This window comes from Trachemys scripta, chromosome 3, assembly GCF_013100865.1.
Source record: "Trachemys scripta elegans isolate TJP31775 chromosome 3, CAS_Tse_1.0, whole genome shotgun sequence".
NCBI lineage: Eukaryota > Metazoa > Chordata > Testudines > Emydidae > Trachemys > Trachemys scripta.
In genome coordinates, this window is record NC_048300.1 from 80,995,687 (window position 1) to 81,016,152 (window position 20,466).

At 42.3% G+C, this 20,466-nt stretch overlaps 1 protein-coding gene across 20 annotated transcripts in view; it reads right to left on the reverse strand.

Annotated features, from left to right (window-relative positions):
• Window positions 1–10,520: 10,520 nt before the first annotated feature.
• AFDN (afadin, adherens junction formation factor) overlaps window positions 10,521–20,466 on the reverse strand; it is a 228,455-nt gene continuing 218,509 nt past the window's right edge. For all 20 annotated transcript variants that reach the window (XM_034765202.1, XM_034765209.1, XM_034765208.1 and 17 more), the window contains 2 exons: window positions 14,072–14,156; window positions 10,521–12,755 (listed from right to left, as the gene is read on the reverse strand). In XM_034765202.1, coding sequence (XP_034621093.1) covers window positions 12,611–12,755; window positions 14,072–14,156 — 230 coding nt within the window. In that variant the 3' untranslated portion in view covers window positions 10,521–12,610. The remainder of the gene's footprint in view (window positions 12,756–14,071; window positions 14,157–20,466) is intronic.

Genomic DNA, 20,466 nt, shown 5'->3' on the forward strand with positions numbered 1-20,466 from the left:
TTAAAGCAAATAGTATTGTAGTTTTGAACTCCTATACAGCTGCCACGTTTACATGCAATGAGGTCTTGTTTCTTCCTGTAACACTTATCTAAGATATAGCCACAATCCAATGAGATATATTATCTTGCAAAAGTGACTCAGCTTTGAACCAGCACAGCACCACACTTCCAAGCCCCTGGAATCTGGGTAACTGGAACACCAACACCTTCAAAGGACCTTGAAACCTATTACCCACAACCTTCCTCAAACCTTACCACCACCGGCTTGAGGAGATGTCCCCTAAGAACACCAGGCACTAGGATAAAACTGAAAACCAGGCGCCTGAAGCCATTTTCTCAATTGGTAACATCATTAAACAGAGCATCAAAAGAAAATAGCCTGAAGCTTCTGTTGCTTAATGCAAGAGCAGCAGCCCATAAAACCAGCACCATCCCTGTTCTCATTTTAGATGAAGCACCTGCCCTTGCTTACATCACTGAGATATCATTCAATGCCACTGTGAAGATTCCCAGGGGTACCCAGAGTTGTGAGGCACCTCACCATCACCTACCCTTAATGTGAGGGAATCTTGTTGGTGCCTGCTGTAGATCAGATCCCTGAAACCACCAGCCTGTTGCAACACAAATGCAGCTCTCCACGCCACCGCTGGCCTCTGTACAAGTTGGTGGTAGGCATATGCAACCCCTGAGTCCTTCAAGAATCCCTTTGGAGAGCTCAGCCCATTACATGTACCCACAGGGTCTGGGCAGGTTGGTACTCAGGGCAGCTAGCCCATGGTATCAGAGCTACACTACTACTTTTAGCATTCTAGCTCAATGGATCTAGTGCAAGTATGTCTACTTGAGCTGGGAATCATACCCCTACCTCCAAGTGTAGACATAGCCGCATGGCCTTTCCTCCTTCCAACCAGGATAGTGAGCAACAAAGCTGGTCCACCCCCAAAGACTGCTGATGTCCCTAGGTTTTCAGATTGCCCTATGAGAACAAGCCACCCAAATACAGGGCTCAGGTATTAACATAATCACCTGATGTCCTTATTTATTTATAAGATATTTTCTTATTAAAAAAAATTATTTCAGGGAAGTTCTACAGCCTGTGTTATGCAGGTAGTTAGATTAGATCAGGGTTCTCAAACTGGGGGTCGGGACCCCTCAGGGTTGCAAGGTTATTACATGGGGGGCATGAACTGTCAGCCTCCACCCCAAACACTTGCTCAGCCTATAGTTGAACAGGTCCTGACTACTGTCCAGGCTGCCTGTGTACGGCTTCATGAGCCATGGCATTAAGGGGTAGGCTGGATCCCCAAGGATAACTATAGGCATTTCAACATCCCCAACGGATATTTTCTGATCCGGGAAGAAAGTCCCTTCCTCCAACTTTTGAAACAGACCAGAGTTCCTGAAGACGTGAGCATCATGTACCTTTCCCAGCCATCCGGCGTTGATGTTAGTGAAACGTCCCTTTTGATCCACCAGGGCTTGCAGCAGCATTGAAAAGTACCCCTTGCGGTTTATGTACTTGCTCGCTTGGTGCTCCGGTGACAAGATAGACGGAACCCATATCCCTATCGCCCCACCACAGTTAGGGAATCCCATTGCAGCAAAGCCATCCACTATGACCTGCTCGTTTCCCAGAGTCACTACTCTTGATATCAGCAGCTCTTTGATTACATTGGCTACTTGGCTCACAGAAGCCCCCACAGCAGATTTGCCCACTCCAAATTGATTCCCGACTGACTGGTAGCTGTCTGGCGTTGCAAGCTTCCACAGGGCTATCGCCACTCACTTCTCAACTGTGAGGGCTGCTCTCATCCTGGTATTCTGGCGCTTCAGGGCAGGGGAAAGCAACTCACAAAGTTCCAAGAAAGTGCCCTTATGCATGCAAAAGTTTCGCAGCCACTGGGAACTGTCCCACACCTGCAACACTATGTGGTCCCACCAGTCTGTGCTTGTTTCCTGGGCCCAGAATTGGCGTTCCACAGCATGAACCTGCCCCATTAACACCATGATTTGCACATTGCTGGGTCCTGTACTTTGTGAGAGGTCTATTTCTTCATCACTCTCGTCGCTGCGCTGCAGTCGCCTCCTCGCCTGGTTTTGGCTTGGCAGGTTCTGGCTCTGCATATACTCCAGGACAATGCGCGTGGTGTTCATAGTGATCATAATTGCCGCGGTGATCTGAGCGGGCTCCATGATCCCAGTGCTATGGCATCTGGGCTCAAAAAAGCCACAAAACGGAGGAAGGGAGGGGCAACTGACGACATGGCTTACAGGGAATTAAAATCAATAAAGATAGCTGTGCATCAGGGAGAAACACAAACACAAACAACTGTCACACAGAATGGCCCCCCCAAAGATTGAACTCAAAACCCTGGGTTTAGCAGGCCGTTGATTTCACGGAGGGAGGGGGAAGCAAATGAATACAGAACAAATCTGGTCCATCTATCTTTTACATCTTAGGCTGGCAGCAGACGGTGCAGCATGACCGATAGCCATCGGCATCTTCTGGGTGCTTGGCAGAAAATGCTGCATTATGATTGCTAGCCATCATCGTCAAGACGGTGCAATAGGACTGCCAGCAGGACTGAGTTTCCAGAAGACAAAACATGTCTGCCCAGGCGACTCTGACCGAACTCACTGAGGAGTACGACGACGACGGATACCAATCGTAATACAGCATCTGCTGCCAAAATGCAAGGAGCTGCTGCTGTATAGCAATGCAGTGCCATGTCTGCCAGCACCCAGATAGCCAATGACGGCTACCAGTCATACTGCACCGTCTACTGCCAAAAGGCAATTAGCTGCTGCTGTGTAGCAATGCAGTACCATGTCTGCTGGCACCCAGATGACATATGGTGATGGTGAGCTGAGCTGAGCGGGCTCCATGCTTGCCGTGGTATGTCGTCTACACAGGTAACCCAGGAAAAAAGGTGTGAAACGATTGTCTGCCGTTGCTCTCATGGGGGAGGGAGGGGGGAGGCTGACAACATGTACCCAGAATCCCCCGCGACACTGTTTTTGCCTCATCAGGCATTGGGATCTCAACCCAGAATTCCAATGGGCGGTGGAGACTGCGGGAACTGTGGGATAGCTACTCACAGTGCAATGCTCCGGAAGTCGACGATAGCCTTGGTATTGTGGATGCAGTCCGCCGACTTAATGCATTTAGAGCATTTATGTGGGGACACACAATCAACTGCATAAAAACGATTTCTAAACAACCGACTTCTATAAATTCGACCTAATTTCGTAGTGTAGACATACCCTTCATGAAGTCCATTAGGGACTTCGCTGTTGCTATCTATTTTACATGGAAAGCATTCAGATACTTCACTGATGGGTGGCAGTATAAAACCCTACAATAATGGAAGTACTCAGGATCAGGTGCATAAGCTACTAATGCTCTTCACATTAACCCTAACACAGTGAGTATTAGATTAATCAGCTCCCCATCCAGCATTATAACATGAGAGTGTATATATTATGGCCTTCCTGCATGCAGTAACTAGAAACTAAAAGGATGGAAATGACCACTGACAGTCTGCCAAACAGTGACCCTGTCTCTGCCCCTGCAGCACCAAACATGAGACTGTCACCGCTGGATATCATTGGATTCTTTTTGTACTGCATACAAGATAGTAAATTGGCTGAGTGCAGTTGATAGTAATCAGAGACTGCAGTTTTGTACACACAATCATTGAAGCTTTACAAAACTTCTGACCATTTGATCTCATTACTGCTTCCTAGTAAAATGATGTTCAATAAATAAACTTCAAGGACATGGATCCATGTTTCATTTTGTTTAAATGACTCACTGTTTCAAACAGACATACTTTTATTTTCAACCAGGAGGTTGAACAGAATGGCCAATAAATGCTTGAACAAATCCTTCACAAGTTTTGACAGTACCTTTTAGCCTCTAAATGACCCAGCACTCACACACTTGCCAGTGCAACTCTCTATAGCAGATGGTAGAGTTTTTTCTCTAAGCTGAGAGAAAACTGGGTTACTTATTGGTACCTGGAATTCTCCATGCAATCACATTCACTCATGCACAGTACTCAGCCAGAGAGCCATTAAAATTTAAAATACAAAATGCAGATTATGGGGATTCATAAATGCACTGAACAGCACATTTTCCATCACACCTGATAGTAGACCACTCTTCAGTAGCTGCCTACCTGCTTGATGTGAGAAAAGCTATTGACATGAAACTTTGCCTTGCATTTCTTTATCTCTTTTCTTCTTGTTCATTATACAGACATGGTCACTTAAATGTGTATCTTGAAGTCACATGAAAAAAAAAAGTTTCCTTGTAAGGCAGTATCACATTTAAGTGAACACGGTTGTAGTCTGTTGTGATTGCTAAAGTTTCAAGGTTTCCCAGCCCCAGTACTGTAAGACCCACCATGTTTGTTTGTTTAAATAGAAGCCAGATCCACCCAGAAAATGTGGAATTCTGGTCTGAGCCTGGACAGCCCGCAGTACTAACACTTAGCCTGAAATATAACACTGTCTTCAAAACACTGTACAAATGTTAATTAAGATGTTCATAACAGATTAGCACTCCGTGTGCCTTAGGTGCCTAGATCCTGATCTTTTGCCAAGCTATTTTTGTTGATCCCTTGAGCTGTATTGGATAAGTGTTAAATGCTTTCTCCTTCTGGTCTTGTAAAACCCGTCTTCTAACATTGTTTGAGACATATTCAGTAAGAGGATTTTTTTTCCTAACTATGATCATAACTTCATACTGGAATAACCAGTTGTCATGCTGCAGCCATAGCATGGGAATTGTGGGATGCAGATTAATTTAAAACTAGTGAGGGGGAGATCAGAAATAAGTCAAGAATCCATTTCTGGGTTTAGTTCTTACAAAAAAATAGGTTATCAAGACATGTGGGTACACCCATTCAGGTAATAAATATCTCTTTCAAAGACCCAACTTTTTGTTAACTCTAGCCTGAGCTGAACTCTAGGCTAAATTGAGGTCTGTTCCAGACTGACAAACCTAGGCTTTGGGAGACCAGATTTATAGCCCCATTACTGTACCTGCTTTAGGGCACATCTACACTGCCGTCAGGAGGGGTGAGTGCAGCACATGTAGCCATTCCTGAGCTAGCTTTGATTGCGCTAGCTCATTAAAAACAACAGTCTAGCTCCCTGAGTACAGCTACATTGCGATTTTTAGTGAGCTAGCCAGAGGTGCCGTCTGGCTAGCTCACTAAAGGGTGAGGAGTGCTTGACCCCTGCTCTCCCCCAGGCCCTGCCCCCAACCCCCGTCCCCTGAATATGTTTCACCCTCACTCCTCCCCCTCCCCTCCAGCACTCCCTGCATGCTGCTGAACAGCTGATCTGCAGTGGGAGGGGGATCTACTGATGGGGAGAGCACCCACTGATTATTTATTTATTTATTGCATGGGTGCCATGGAGTCTGTGCCTATGCAGCTAGCCCAATCAAAGCTAACTTGAGTACGTCTACATGTGTTGCAATCATATCTCCTGAGTGCAGTGTAGACATACACTAAGCTTCAGCCACTTAGCCCTCATGCACCCTTTCCGTGCATGCCCTCATCTCTCTCTCCCCCGTTACCCCTTTTTTCCCTTTAGTGTTAAAAAGTAGTTTCCACATCTTAGCTTCCCATAGGCAGAAGGATGCAAGAGGCCAGCAACACCAGCTACCCAAAACAAGAGTTAAAACAGAGAAACCAGGCAATAACAAATGAGCATGTGCAGAGCTGTCTAGTGTCATGCATGTAGCAGCCCTGTCTGCATTTCCAGAACCCAGCTGGATTGTCATGCATCCCGCTGGGCTGCAGACAATAGCTGTAGCAGCTCCTTCCCAACCACCAGAGGCCACTAGTCTAATGGGCTCTCTTCAGCTGCCTTGGCAGGCTATGGTTTCCCTGATATGGAGTTCCGCCATCAGTTGGTGCTCACATACTTCCTAGGCTCTGTGATGCTGCAATTGGGCCAGTATCCCTGCAGTTGTCACCTTTGTGGCATCTGTGGAAGGAGGTGTGACGCTGACAGACAAGCTCAAATCAAAGCCATAGGCCAATTCTCTTGTGTGTGAATATCAAGGAAATGTTAAGTGGGCTAGGAGGTATATGGCTATTAATTTGTGTGTGGATATAAAAAATGTTCATGTCATTGTCTTCACTTACCTATAAGTGGTTATTGTTGTAGATGTTGTTTACTATCACATTACATTATGTGTGCCCTGGACTTACTTAACCCTAAATCAAAGGTGTATTTACTTGATGCTTAAACTTCATGAAAACTAACAAGAGACTGTTTGGATTGCTGTAGCTGAATGCATTACATATGCATCTAAGTGGATTGCCTATCAAACAGGATTGGAGCCTTGGAACTGTAAACGAAGAAGCACGCTAACTTCACAGCATGGGTCATTGTGTTCGACAGTGGGAAATCCACAGACCCAGTCTGCATTTAGTCAACAAAGGAACAGCACATGCTGAGGTGGAGACACTTGCCAGATTGCTTTCTGGAGAAAACAGCTATAAAAATAAATCCGGGGGATGATCCTGTATCTCTAGACTGATGGATTCTGACAGGGTGGAATACTGAGCGATTTGACAGAGATCCCTAGAGCTATTCTAGGTAATCCTGAGAGATTTATGGAAAATTACTACATCTCTGCTATCACATTGGATTTACAAACTTTGACTCCCTTGTTAATGTATTTTATCTGCTTTAACCTCTCAATAACTCATTTCTTTTTCTTAGCGAATAAACCTTTAGTTAGTTTATTAGAGAGATTGGCTGCCAGCATTGTCCAGATTATCCATTGACCTGGGGTAAGCGACCAACCCTTTGGAATTAGGAGTAACCTAATGTGAGGTGATTTTGGGTTTTAATAACCTTTCATCAGAAAGTCTAGTTTGTCTGGTGGCAAGATGTGCTGGAAAGCCGAAGACCATTTGTGACTACAGGTGAGACTAATATAGTGATCCAGGAGTACATACCTGTTACTGGCTTGGTGAAATCTAATTATAGAATATACCACCAGTTTGGGGTGTCTGCCCTGTTTTCTGACAGTTTGACCTGAGATTAGCACACCCAGTTATGAGCTACTCTAGACACTGTGAAAGAAAAGTCCTTGGGCACCACTGCCTTTTCTTCCCCGGCACCTTGTCAAAACTTAATGCAAACAAACTTGCAAGGTCTTTTTTTCCCACAGGACCATCATAGAACTGTGGTTCACTCATTGTGGCTATTCTTTAAAGCTATCAATATCTAGTTTTAACTTTTAACAGTGTTGGGGCTATGATCTATAAACTTAATTGACATGTTGAATGTGAATCCTGTCAACTATGCCAGTGTCAAGCTGTCATGCAGTAGCTCAAGAGCACAAGTACGAACCTCAGGGCAAACTGTAGGAAACCGGGCACAAATCCCAAATTGATGGTGAGTGCTATACTTAAGTTTCACCAACCAATTATCAAGTGTAAACTCCTCAGACACTAACAGCCTTGACACGGAGTCACAAACAGTCCCCTTGGGTACTCAGATCTGTCTTGTCACCGTGATAAGCCTGCCTTTTTTGACTGCTGGTCCCTTACACCAAGGATCACAGCAATATTCAGGTTACTCCCAGTCCCAAAGCACCAGTCACTTACCCCAGGTCAATTGCACTTTAGATCTCACACTAAAGAGAACACTTGTAGCTAATCCTATAAGAAAAGAGAAAGAAACAAGAGTGTTATTTACAAGGTTAAAGAGGGTATATATACATATATATACACACACACACTCCTATGTGAGTTCCAATTTCAAAAAGTAATAGATGCTTCTATAATAAACAAGCGCTATGTGTCCATTAGGGCCTTGACTTTCACACTTTTTTTCTGGGGACCCAGTTGAAAAAATTGTTGATGCCTGTGACTCAATGGAGCTGGGGATGAGGGGTTTGGGGTATGGGAGGGGGTCAGGGCTGGGGCCGGGGAGGAGGAGTTTGGGGTGCAGGAGGGGGTTCTGGGTTTGGGGAGGGCTCAGGGCTGGGACAGGCGGTTGGGGTTGCAGGAGGGGGGTCTGGGGATGAGGGGTTTGGGGTACAGGGAGAGGTTTTGGGGGGGGGGGTTCAGGGCTGGGGCATTGACTTACCTCTGGCAGCTCCCAGTCAGCAGTGCAGCTGTGATGCAGTCAGACTTCGCGTCTGTCCTGGCCCCGTGTACCACGCTGTGCCCTGGAAGAGGCTAGCAGCAGGTCCAGCTCCTAGGTGGAGACATGCAAGCAGCTCCGCATGGCTCTCACGCACAGGCACTGTCCCCCACCCAGCTCCCCACGGTGCTTGGGGCGGGGGCAACATATGGAGCCCTGTGGCCCCTCAGCCTAGAAGCCGGACTGCTGCTGGCTGCTTCCGGGGAGCAGCACTGTGTCGGAACAGGTAGGCACTAACTTGCCTTAGCTGGGCAGCATCGCTGATGGGACTTTTAAAGTCCTGGTCGTCAGTGCTGACCGGAGCCACTAGGGTCCCTGGGTGCTGAGCAAGGCGACCCAGTGCCCTACATGCTGCGACCCAGTACTGGGTCGCAACCCAAACTTTGAAAAACACTGCTTTAGGGCTAACCCAGGCTAAGCACTGGGGATCTTCAGCTTATGCCTAGTGATCTTTGCCTCTCATCCCAAGTTCAAACAACATAAAGATATTGTTGTTAAGGGTTTTTATACCCTGCCCTCTTTCTGCTTTGAGCTGCAAACTCAGCTGATTGGAGGAATTCACTTGCAAGACGTATTCATAGGGATGGGGCGAGTAAACAACAAAGTGTTTTGTCCTCTTTAACGTTCCACTCTAGTTTGGCTGGTGTCAGTGGGCCTTCCTTGTTTGGCAGGACATAACACCTTCTGCCAGGGATCAGCATGTCAGACTAGTTCATGTCTCTCCTGTCTGGTGATTTACAGTTACAGAGGCTTACCAATGCAAACATTACTCAACTATTACCTTATAATATGGGATACAAATGCTAAAAGTCATTAATGCAGGCAGCAATTTACAAGCATTCCATGAAGTCTAAACACTGAACACACACTTGTAATTCTAATACCTATTACAGCAATAGTAACACACAGATGAGCCCAACAGAATCCAGCAATGTATTTGTTGGTATTCAATTGAGGCTTGGGGACTTTGGCATGAGCTGGCACCTGACCTGCCAGCACCACAGATACTAATAGCTAAATCTTTCCAGGAATCACAACAATGGTTTAAGTTTGTTTAATCGTGGTAACATGCTACGTCATGGAGGGTCCACTACTTAATTATTGGTACCTGTGCACCATTTAATGATTTTTTTTTCAATGCTATTATAAACTCTTCTTTTCCCCTCTGGAGGTATGGTGTTTGATTTTTCAAACAGGTCGTTATTTTAGGAACATTTTCTGAATATGGAAGTTGTGCCTTCATTTTGGCAATGAGAAAAGCCTGTATTTATGTCCTCTCATTGCTTGTTTTTCCCAAAAATTTTCAGGGCTAGTCTAAAGATTTCTTACAGAAAAGCACCATGCACTTACGTGGTATTTGATATGAAAACTGCTGGAAAGGCTCTGGTTCTTAGGAAATGCGTGAACTAACCTCCCTCAATGCAGTTCTATAAGAAACAGGAAGCTGGCGTGGAGGGGAGTGGGAAGAAATAGTTTTATAAAATTACATGTTAGAAGTATCTTTTTTAAAGATACAGAAATTTACACTGTACATGGTGATCAAGTCACCTATCTTGGATAAACTAATACATTGACCTTCAGAACTCTGTCACTACCTGTTCTTTCTGCTCTTCACTGAAGACTTTCTCAAGTGTGGATGCTAGAGTTGGACAGAGTGTTCCAGGAATGGCCTCCTAATGCCATATACAGAGGTAATACCACTTTTCTACTCTATTTGATATTCCTCTGCTTATAGAATTGTGTTCGTTCTTAATACACTGCAAGGTTATGTTCAACTGGTTATCAGCCATGACCCGCAAGTCCTTTTCAATGTCACTGCATTGAAAGATAGCGTCTCCCATCTTATAACTGCAATCTACATTCTTTGTCCCTAGATGTACGACTTTCCATTTGGATGTATTAAAATATGCCATTCACTTTACCAACCAATCTAAGTCAACCTGTAAAACTGACTTGTCCACATCGTTTACCACCCCTCCAATTTGTGTGTCAACTTCCAATTTTTCCAGTAATGATTTTATATTTTTGGTCCAGATTATTGATTAAAATAGTGAATTGCATTAGGCCAAGAACAGATCCTGTGGGATCTCACTTGAATCAATCTCATTGGATGATTCCCCGTTTAAAATTACTTTTTGAGATCTATCGGTTAACCAGTATTTACTCTCACGTAGGCTACACTGATTTTGTACAACTTTTTTTAAATTAAGTTATGTATCTATTCTTTGAATACCTATAGGGTAGCTGTATAATAAAGAGTATTAGTAATTTATGGCATGAATGAGTTAATACAGTATTAAATAAAAAAAACAATTACTGAAAGTTCTATAAAATGCAATGTTAAATACAATACAAAGTTTATTAAAAATAGGTTGCAAGTGAAATACAGTAGAAATGGGAAACTACAGCAGTTTTCATGTTTTTCCATAATAATGCACAGACAAATATGAAAAGCACTTTTACACATATTCACACTTGACCCGAATGCCCAATAGCGGCCAAATCCACTCAACTGAAGGTTTATATGTATTTTTTTGCTAAGCCTTTTCAGATTCTAGCAGCAACAGTATTCCAGCCACAGCATAAATTTTTTTTCTGAAGAAAAGAGTATTTGTCACTGTAAGGCTGCTAGTGTTCTCAAGATAAATTGGGAGAGGCTTGCTTTTCCTGATTAACAGACACAGCAAGCATGCAAATCCTTCATTAACACTTTGAATCAGTTTAATCTCCTACTTCATATTTAACAGGTGAAACGGTAAAAGCACACTTTCAAATAAGAAACCTGAAATATGTAAAAAACAAATATTTACACTCCAATTTTCATTAACTTGCATTTATTTATCATACAACTCTTATTAAAAGTGATTTCTTTTCTAAGGCAGTGAAAGTCTACCCCTCTGTATTTGGAAGTGTGCATAATTCCCTAAATATATATTTATAAGAGAACAATATGATACAGAAAAATCATCTAAAGCCCAATTTAGGGCTTTGCAAATAGAAAATTTGTTTGGAATCACAATAATATATTTTGTCTTAACGTCACACAAAGAGAAAAACTCTGATGAGGTCCTTATACCCAACATCAGCCATATATGCATAGCTGAAGAAACAACAGTGGGAGGAACAAAAAGAATTCAACAATTTAAAATTAAATAAGGCTATTATAATGTGTAAAAATAGCTTGAACTGCTGAGAAGATTCTCTACAGTATATAACAATATAAGAGGATGCAAGTAAAACCAGATACATGGACAGCTTGACTAGCACTACTTTCTCAATATTAATAATGGTGATGTGCTGTCAGGATAATAAGTCAAGCCATCTCACTGACAAATTTATATTCGCAGCCAGCAACATCATATCTGATATTTCAAATATCATGACTGTATGCTATGCCATTTTTCTTCTCTAAAAGTAGTATGTAGCTCAGCTGCTATAACAAACTCCATCAATGATGCTCTGTGGCTATTTGCTTAATACTCTCTATTCTACCCTCCTTGGAAAATGCATGCCTTAGTTCTGCTAGCTTTGGACCTGGAATCATTACCTCCATCTTGAACATTTAACATTTTGGTCCTAGCTATGATACGGCCACTAAGGTAGCCTATTATCTATTGCTTGTTATAGTCTGTTATTTCAATACAGTGTTAAACAAAACAAAACCCTAAGGTTTTTCCTCTCCACAGTTTTGTTCTTTTTTTTTTTTTTTAAAGGAGGTTTGTAAACCAGACACTTCATTTACAAGAGGGATGTATTTATGTATATGCTTTTCCATGGTTATGGATTAAACAGTTTCTGTTATGCATCCATTTTAGACCCAAACAAAACACCTACAGGATTAAAACTGTTTCACTCAAAGACTTTATCCTGTTACTCTAATGCTAGGTAATGATAAGAGGTTTGTACTGATATGCTAATAGTCTGTATGAACAGCATACAATATGTCAAACTTGTATATATAAATTAGACCTTTGTAAAACAGCCCAGAGATTGGCTTCTGTGTCAAACAACTTATAGATATTAACAGCTAGTGCACAGATTAATTTAGGCAGTTCAAACTATTCTCACTCTCTCTGCTCAGCAGCTAAAACAAAGTATGTCTGTAAAAGACCAGGAAACAGAACTTATCTTTGACAAGTGCTACTTGGTCTATTGCAGAAAAAGTTAACCCCCAAAACAAAAGAAAAAAGTGACCTTCACGTGATTCATAGAATTAAAATTTTACAGTGCTTTAATTGTATAAACCACAAACTCTTGGTAAAGTAATCAGTATTCTTGCTATTGCAACATCTCTAAATCTCAATTAACAGTCTTGGATACAGAGAAATCAAACTCACTCTTCACAGACAATACACCCTCGTCTTGAACAGCCCCATCCCATTCCCTTCTTTTAGAGATCTTTCAGTAACATTTGATAAGGTGCTTTTATCTTATTTTGTGTTCAACTCATTTTCCAGTTCCATTAATTTCCTAGAAGCCTTTACTTTATTGGATACGTCCTGGCCTTGGGAAAAAAGTCGTTGGCGCTCCCTGAATGTCAAGTTCTCTGGTGCTCCAGGTAAATCTGTATCTTGACTGGAAGAAACAAAAGGTTTGTTACAAAACTTAATTTTAATCATCCTTTTATATCAAAGCTTTGCATCCATATAATCTTATCTGGTATCCTCTTGCCTTCTAACTGGAAGATCTAGAATCAAGTCCTGCAAGGCTCTTCTTAATGCTGACACTACAGGGCTGTCATTCAGATGAGCCATTAAACAGAGGTCATTTATGACAATCTCTGGTAGTTGAACATGTGGATGAGATTACCTGGCACTTTTCAAAAAGGATTAAAGGGTAACTAAGGCCTAGTCTACACCAGAAAAGGTTTGCTAATATAGCTATACTGGCAGGCCCTCCTTATATAAATCAAAAAAGTTCCTTTGCCAGTATAGTTCATACTGGTTTTGAGAGTGAAATAAACTGATAAAAGTGCTTTGGCAACTTTGGCCAACCATTCAACAAATTAAAAAAAAAAACATCACCCCCTAACTGATATTGCTATACTGGCAAAGTTTCTAGTGTAGAGTGGCCTCAGAACTTCTGCTGCCTCCTCCTTCATCCTTGCTGCTACCTACCTCTCTGGTTAACTATTTCTGCCACACCAAGAGAGAACTCAGTTCTCGTGTGTCCTCCTCCCTCACCAGCTTATATGTCTGGAAATCTGGCCCTTACCCAGTCAGACTTGGCTCCACTTAAGGCTCACCAGAGTGAGTCTCTATTCTGTGAACCTTACAAAGTGTACAGTGGCCATCACAACACCTTTTCACCTTACAATGTGCAGGAACCAAGTTAAAGGCTCCTGTAGTATCCTTGCCTCAGCCAATGTGAACCTTCAATACACTATGCAGCTAAATTAGCCACACATGCATGTGCAATGCAGTCTTTGTTAGATGTCCACTTCACAAGCTTAGTAAAAACCCCATATAAAGTGTACTGTGTTTGCTTCCTTGTGTGTGCAAATTTATAATCTGGTTGAGGTAGTAAAAAAAACAAAAAAAACAAAAAAACAAACTTATGACTGCTGTTTACTCACACAATCACAACACTAATTTATTTTAAAATACCACATGCATGAAAAAGCATATAAAACCAAATTCTATTTTGTGATAATCCAAGATATCCCAGAACTAACTCTAAAATTGTTTTACACTGTCCTGCATATTCTTAGCACTCTCTTTGAAAATCTTTTCTAGGCTTAAATAAGAGCTTTTGAATTCTCTATCGAGAAAAAATTTAAATAGATATAGGTATAAAATGGTATTATATGAAGAATTAAAAATATTCCAGAGATCATCAGCTAATGAGTCTGAATACAGATTAATATTTCATGAGTCTCTTCCTCATTTCACCTTTTAGATCTTTTCTCTCTTGGATCCCGATAAACTTCATGGGCTCCAACAATTGCTCCTGTAGATCCAGTGTAAGAATTTGGTCCTTATGCAAAATAATATAAAAGTTACAGTTGAAGGATGGCAGTTATAATACAAAACAAGCTTCAATTTATTTTTAAAAAGGTGCAGTGCTCTTTGCAAAAGTACTGTTTTGGAGGTTTGCCTGAATGCCAGAACAATGATTTCAGTCAAGAGCAGTCAGTCTCTTCCTAAAACTGCAACTTTGCTTGATTAAATAATAAAACTAGGGGGTAAGAAAGCACATTATATTTGGAACAAACTGTGACATGCATCAAATCATGATAAAGTTATTTGTCTTGTGGCTCATTTATTATAATGCAGAAATGAAATCAAATATTACGAGTCTAGAAGGATGTACTTATGCGCAGCTACAACTTCTCTGTGGAACTCTGTCACAAGGTTTTATTGAAGAAAGAATAGCGACTCCAGCTAATTTAACTAGGATAAATATTACTAGTATTAGTAAGTGCCAGTATGCCAATTCCAATTATCTTAAGTTATTTTATCTTTATTCAGCCAGGCTGTGAAAATATTTGGAAACTCTGTAACCTGTAATGTTTAGAGGATGACTATTCATGTCTTATTTCTGTAGTTATCGGTCTTGTTTCATACAAACACTTACAGCACTGCACCTTTAGTTTTAAATTCATATAAGATACACAGTTCTACATAATATATTAATCCTCTTCAAAGGCAACAAGACTAAACACAGGTTTCCAATCAAAAAGTTTTATCATCATAGTCAGTTTTTAAGTGTATTTCTTAAATCACTGGTATTTTTAGGATAGTCAAATTAACTGTCTTGATTCTCAAATTTGTTTTCAGACATTTTTGGTTTCCTGACATAGTATATGTCATGTCTTGTGAGCCTTTCTCCAAACAGAAGGAAATGTTTGCTTCTTCCACTGGTGTATTTTGAACCGCAGATAATTAAAACGTTAAATGTCAGTAAAAGAATAGAACTAGTTTGGATATTCATATATTGTACTCATTTAATAATTTAATACTGTACATTACAATAGTTAGCTAAAAAGGGGTACCTCAAATCATAATTAATTCTTCATACTACTAAAGTATTAAAAGTGTTTTAAATATCTTTTATTCAGACCAAAATCCCATATATCTGACCACCGCCTCCCGTCCAACTTTGAAAAAGTCTAGGTCTGAAGTCTGCTTCTCACACCCTTATCTAATTTTGTTAAAATTAGTCAGATTTTATGCCCCAATTTGATGGAACCCATGTTTTAAGTCAGTTCCTTAAGTAATCCAGTGGAAGAAGCTGGGAGAGTGCAGTTTGCAGAAGCGTGGTTTACCAGTGCTAGCATTTATAGCAGAAAAGAGCCGTAAAGAACAATAAAGTGGCAGTGCTAGTGAGATGGACAGATGGTAAGCTGCACAACGAATTCTGCATTTTGTGCAAACGGCTTTATACTTTACAAGGCAGTCTTCACAGAAGCTTGAGCAATCAGGTGGAGTATTTAACCTGTTCCTATAGACGATTTTAAAAGTGTGAAATAAAGTAATCAGAATTGTCTGGGTTATGTATTAAGGTTATTAAAGGTGGAGCATCATACTACAATGCTCCTCAATTGTTACCAAAACCCATATAACTGGATCTGACTTGGAAATGGTCCTGATTGTTTATTGAAAAACAAAAATGTTGCTGGATGTGTCACTTGAGATTCCACTTTTCGCACGCTCTTTTTTTGGGGGGAGGGCATATGAAAGTCAGCAGAATGCAGGGTTGGAAAATGTAATTATAAGGCAAAGGGTTTATTGGTTGGTGGATAGGTGGGAGTGGATGGAGAGTGAATAGTGGTTCCAGAATTACTCAACTTAAACACATATACAGACTTTGAAGTACCAAATCAGAAAGAGAAGTAACAGCATTTTAAAGTGGCTATATTATGATGGAAGCGTGTGACAAAGTGGGACTGTTCTTAATGTTTCCTCTGAATACTGTGTGGGTGCCTCAGTTTCCCTTATGCATTTCTTAAGTCTCCAGTGTGCATAAATGGCCGACAATCTGTCTCCTAGCAACAAATGGCCAGGGCCCTTCCCCCCTTGCAAGGGGATAGCTAACGGTGAACAAAGAGATCAGGTGACCTCCTGGCCCGGGAAAGAGACAAAGGCCAAAAAGAGGGGCTGGAGAGGGTTTCAGTTTGGAGCTGGCTGGGGATGGGAAGTGAGGGCAGACGGGGTTGTCTGGCTCGCTGGGCCCCAGAATGGACCTGGCTGAGGGATCCCGTTCTCTGTACCTACAAGCTCTGTTTTAGACCATGTTCCTGTCATCTAATAAATCTCTGTTTTACTGGCTGGCTGAGAGTCACGTCTGACTCCGTGTGAGCTTCTTGCCCTGAAGACAGTCTGCTCCGAGGGAGAGGCGGCTCCCTAAAGTCCTGACTGGCTTTGTGGGGAGCGGTTCCAGAGCATCGCCCGGGGTCTCCGTGACAGCATGTTTTACACTTAATCTCAAAATGGCTGTAGTTGAGAATTTCAAGCGTAGAGAAAAAGGAAAATATTTTGAAAGGATAAAAATAAAGTACTAATTTATTAATTTTTAAGAGGCTTTAGGGCTGGGTCTGTTCCAGCATACTATTTAGAACAAACAGATGGACTCATCATGGATTGAATTTCTGATATTTAAGGAGAATGTTTATTACAAACATATTTTCTTTTAAATATAATTCAACTTAAGAGCCACTAGTCAGCAGCTCGAGTCCAAACACTTTTGATGTGGAACTATGTTTTGAAAAAGAATGGTTACTTGCCCTACAGTAAATGGGATTTTTTGAGGTGATGTAGTTAGTGTGGATCCCACTATAGGTGCGCACGCACCTCATGCATACAAGATCAGATTTTTGGAATAGCTGTGTCTGGGCTATGCAGGCGCCCTGTGCCGCCTTGTGTCCCCTGCCAGGGCATACAGGGCAGAGCAGTTACATATCTCCCTCAGTTCCTTTGCAACCCAAAGCCCATATCAGAGGGCTCAATGTGGGGATGGAGGGCAGATCCTGGGATCCACACCAACTATAATCTCACTCAAAGAACCACGGTAAATGTAGGATAAATAACCATTTTGCTTCTTTTAAGTGTGTGTCAGTGTGGATCTCACTGTAGGTGACTGGCAAGAAGTATCCCCTCTCAGAATGAGGTCTGCCAGCTGTATCAATTGAACAGTGACTGCAATACTGCATTCTCAAAAGCTGAACTGCCAGCTAAGTGCAAGGCATAGCCTTTGACAGAAGTCACTGTGTGATTCCACATTGCTACCTATTTCTGAGATTGGTACATCACCGAAGCAGGCAGAGAATGTTGTCTGTGCTCTGGTGCAGTGAGTCTTGATGTCTGGTGGGAAATGTATACCAGCCAGCTGGTAACACAATAAAATGCATTGTGTAATCTATTTCAATATCCTTTAGATGAGATAGCTTTAGCTGGGCATTCAAAAAGGTCAAACTATAAATAGCCAGTATGATAGCCTGAATGGCTTAGTCTTGTCAGTGTAATCAAGTATTGGAGAAGTCTAGTGAATGTCATTTCTCTTTTTTCCATAGTACAGAGTGTGGCTTGGGAAGACAACGGGCAGGATGGCTGATTCCTTCAGACTAAATTTCAAGACCACTTTAGGAATGAACTTGGGTGGGGGTCTCAGCAACACCGTGTCCCTATGGAAAGTCATATTGGGACATTTGGACATAAGAGCTTGAACTTCACTCATTCTTCTGGCTGTGGTCATAGTCATTAGGAATACTGTCTAGTGAGAGGTGATGCAAGAAGCATTCAGAGAGGTTCAAATGGAGGCTCCATGAGCCTCAGGAGGAGTACATTGAGGTCTTAAGCAGGGGTAGGTTCTCTCACTGGTGGGTAAATATGTAATAGCCCTTTGAAAAACTTCAATACTATTGGATGAGGACAGACCTAACACATGAAAGAACAGGTGGATGGTAAGCTGAAGTTGCCACGAGGTGGATCTTAAATGAGTTGAATGTAAGGCCATCTGGCTTTAAATGCAATAGGCAGTCAAGCATCCGAGGTTCAGGGGCTGGACTGGGTTCAGACCACATTGAGCTACCCATATCAAGAGCCTCTTCCTGCTCTGTATCAAGATCTCCTATTCTTGTAGGGAACAGTATCTGTCTGTTGTATTCAGTCAACAGCCACACTGTCAATCAAATACAGTGACTTTGGATCTGGATGGAGCATTTGACTATGGTGCTGGGGGATCAGATCCAGGATAGGTGGCTGAATGGACATCTGTAATAGGTCTGTTAGACAAAACTGCTTTGGCCAACATGGAGCTATGAGAACTACTATGGCCACGTCCCTTTTGTTCTTGGGAATTGTTGGAAAGGCATAGAAGCAGGCCTGTTCACCTGCAGGAGGAAGACATCCAGCAATGATCCTGGACTTAGCCCTCCTCTGAAGCAGAAGTTCTGACACTTGACATTGTCCCTGGTGGCCAACAAGTTTATTATGGGGGACTCCCCATGATGAATCTATGCAGGGACCATTCGTGATTGGCCACAGATTGCCTGCTCAGGAAGGCTGCTAGATTGTTGCTGACTCCTGAAAGGAGTCTATTCTGATGGCAACATGTCCAGAATTTGATGGCCTTCAGGCTAAGGGGTGATGAGCAAGCGCTCCATTGTTTATGTAGTGCATAGCTGTCATGTTGTGTGAGAAAATCTGTACTACTGAATATGAGGACAGGCAGGAATGCCATACAGGCTAGTTTGATGGCCCTGAGCTCCAGCACATTCATAGATAAATCTCATATTGCCTAAAGATCAGGTTCCTTTAATTTTTAGTTTGCCCAAATGAGTCCCCCAATCTGTTCCTGGTGCATCCATGATCAGTGTCTTTGTCAGGGATGGGTACTGAGACATGTATCCATTTCCATGTCTTCACGGTTCCAACCACCAAACCAATTCTGCAGTGATATGACGTCACAGAGACCTTCTTTCCGTCTGATGTCTCATCAGGGAGTACACTGACATGAGCCAGAGCGGAAGTCTGTCAAGTGGTGTTATTTACATGCATGCCAACTTGTGGCCTAACACTGGATGACATGTTTGTACTGTCAGCTATGTTTGATGTTAGCTGAAGTATGCGTGCTTGTAATGACTAGGACCTGTCCTTACGCAGGTATGTTCTTTCTGCTCTGAGTCAATCATGTCGTTCACTAGGAGGCCTAGCTGTGTGAATGGGGATAGTGCATTCCAGAATTGCTGGTGCCTTCCACTGAAATCTGCCTCTGATCAGCCAGTCATCCAGCCTTACCTTCACATAGGAGCCACTACCACTGAGTCTGAATGGCAGATCCTTGTTCTGGCAGGGATTTGGTCAGACTGTAAATCTCAGGTACTTCCTGTGGGCTGGGTGGAGGGCTCTATGGAAGTATGCACCTTGCAGCTGAAAGCAAGGAAGCAGTCTTGAGCCTGAAGAGATGGGATGTTGGAGGCAAGGCTTATTATCCTGAACCCGAGGTGATGTACATATTTGTTCAGTCTCCTCAAGTGTAGGATGAAAACACCCCTTTTTCAGGATAAGGAAATATCAGTAATAGAAAGACTCTTGCCATGTAATCCTGAGGATCATCATCTGTGGTTCCTAGATGAAACAAGGCAACTTTTTGAAACAGGCTCTCTGAAGACAGACAGGAAAGGAGGGTTGATGGAGGTGGGTGCGGGAGTGAATGAGATAGGCGTGGGCAATTGCCAACACCCATTTGATGGAGAAGATATTGGTCCAAGCCCAATGGAATGGAGCAAGGCTGCTCCCAAAGACTGCTGATGTCTCCTGATCGGTTCTGATGTGACTCCTCACATTCCTGTCAAATGTGCTGCCTAGTTGATGGGCTGGGTCACAGAGAAGGCAGAAGATGGCCATTTCCCTGAGTATCACCATCATTTTCATGGTGGGTACTCTGGTTGCCTATCCCGAGAATAAGGATGTGCCTACTGTCTCTGCTAAGGCTGATATTTGTATGGCATCCTTAAGAGGGGTATTGTATAAATTTCCAGTGACCTTGGGGAGGATCATGAGTCTTTTACTAAGTGAACCACTTCATCCATTCTTTTGCTGAAGAGCTTTATTACCTCAAACAGGAGGTCTTCTTTTATGGTCTTTTAGTCATCTCTTTAATATCTCAGCTGCTAACAGCCAAGAGGCTTGCCTTATGGGTCACCATCTTGGTTATCACCTCGCAGATGTGTCAGAGGTGTTCCTGGATAGCTGTAGAATTGTTCTGGCAACACTTTAAATGATTTAATTCCTCAGTGTCCCAAGATACTTTTGACAGGAAGAGAGTCACCTTTTCCCAGACCAGG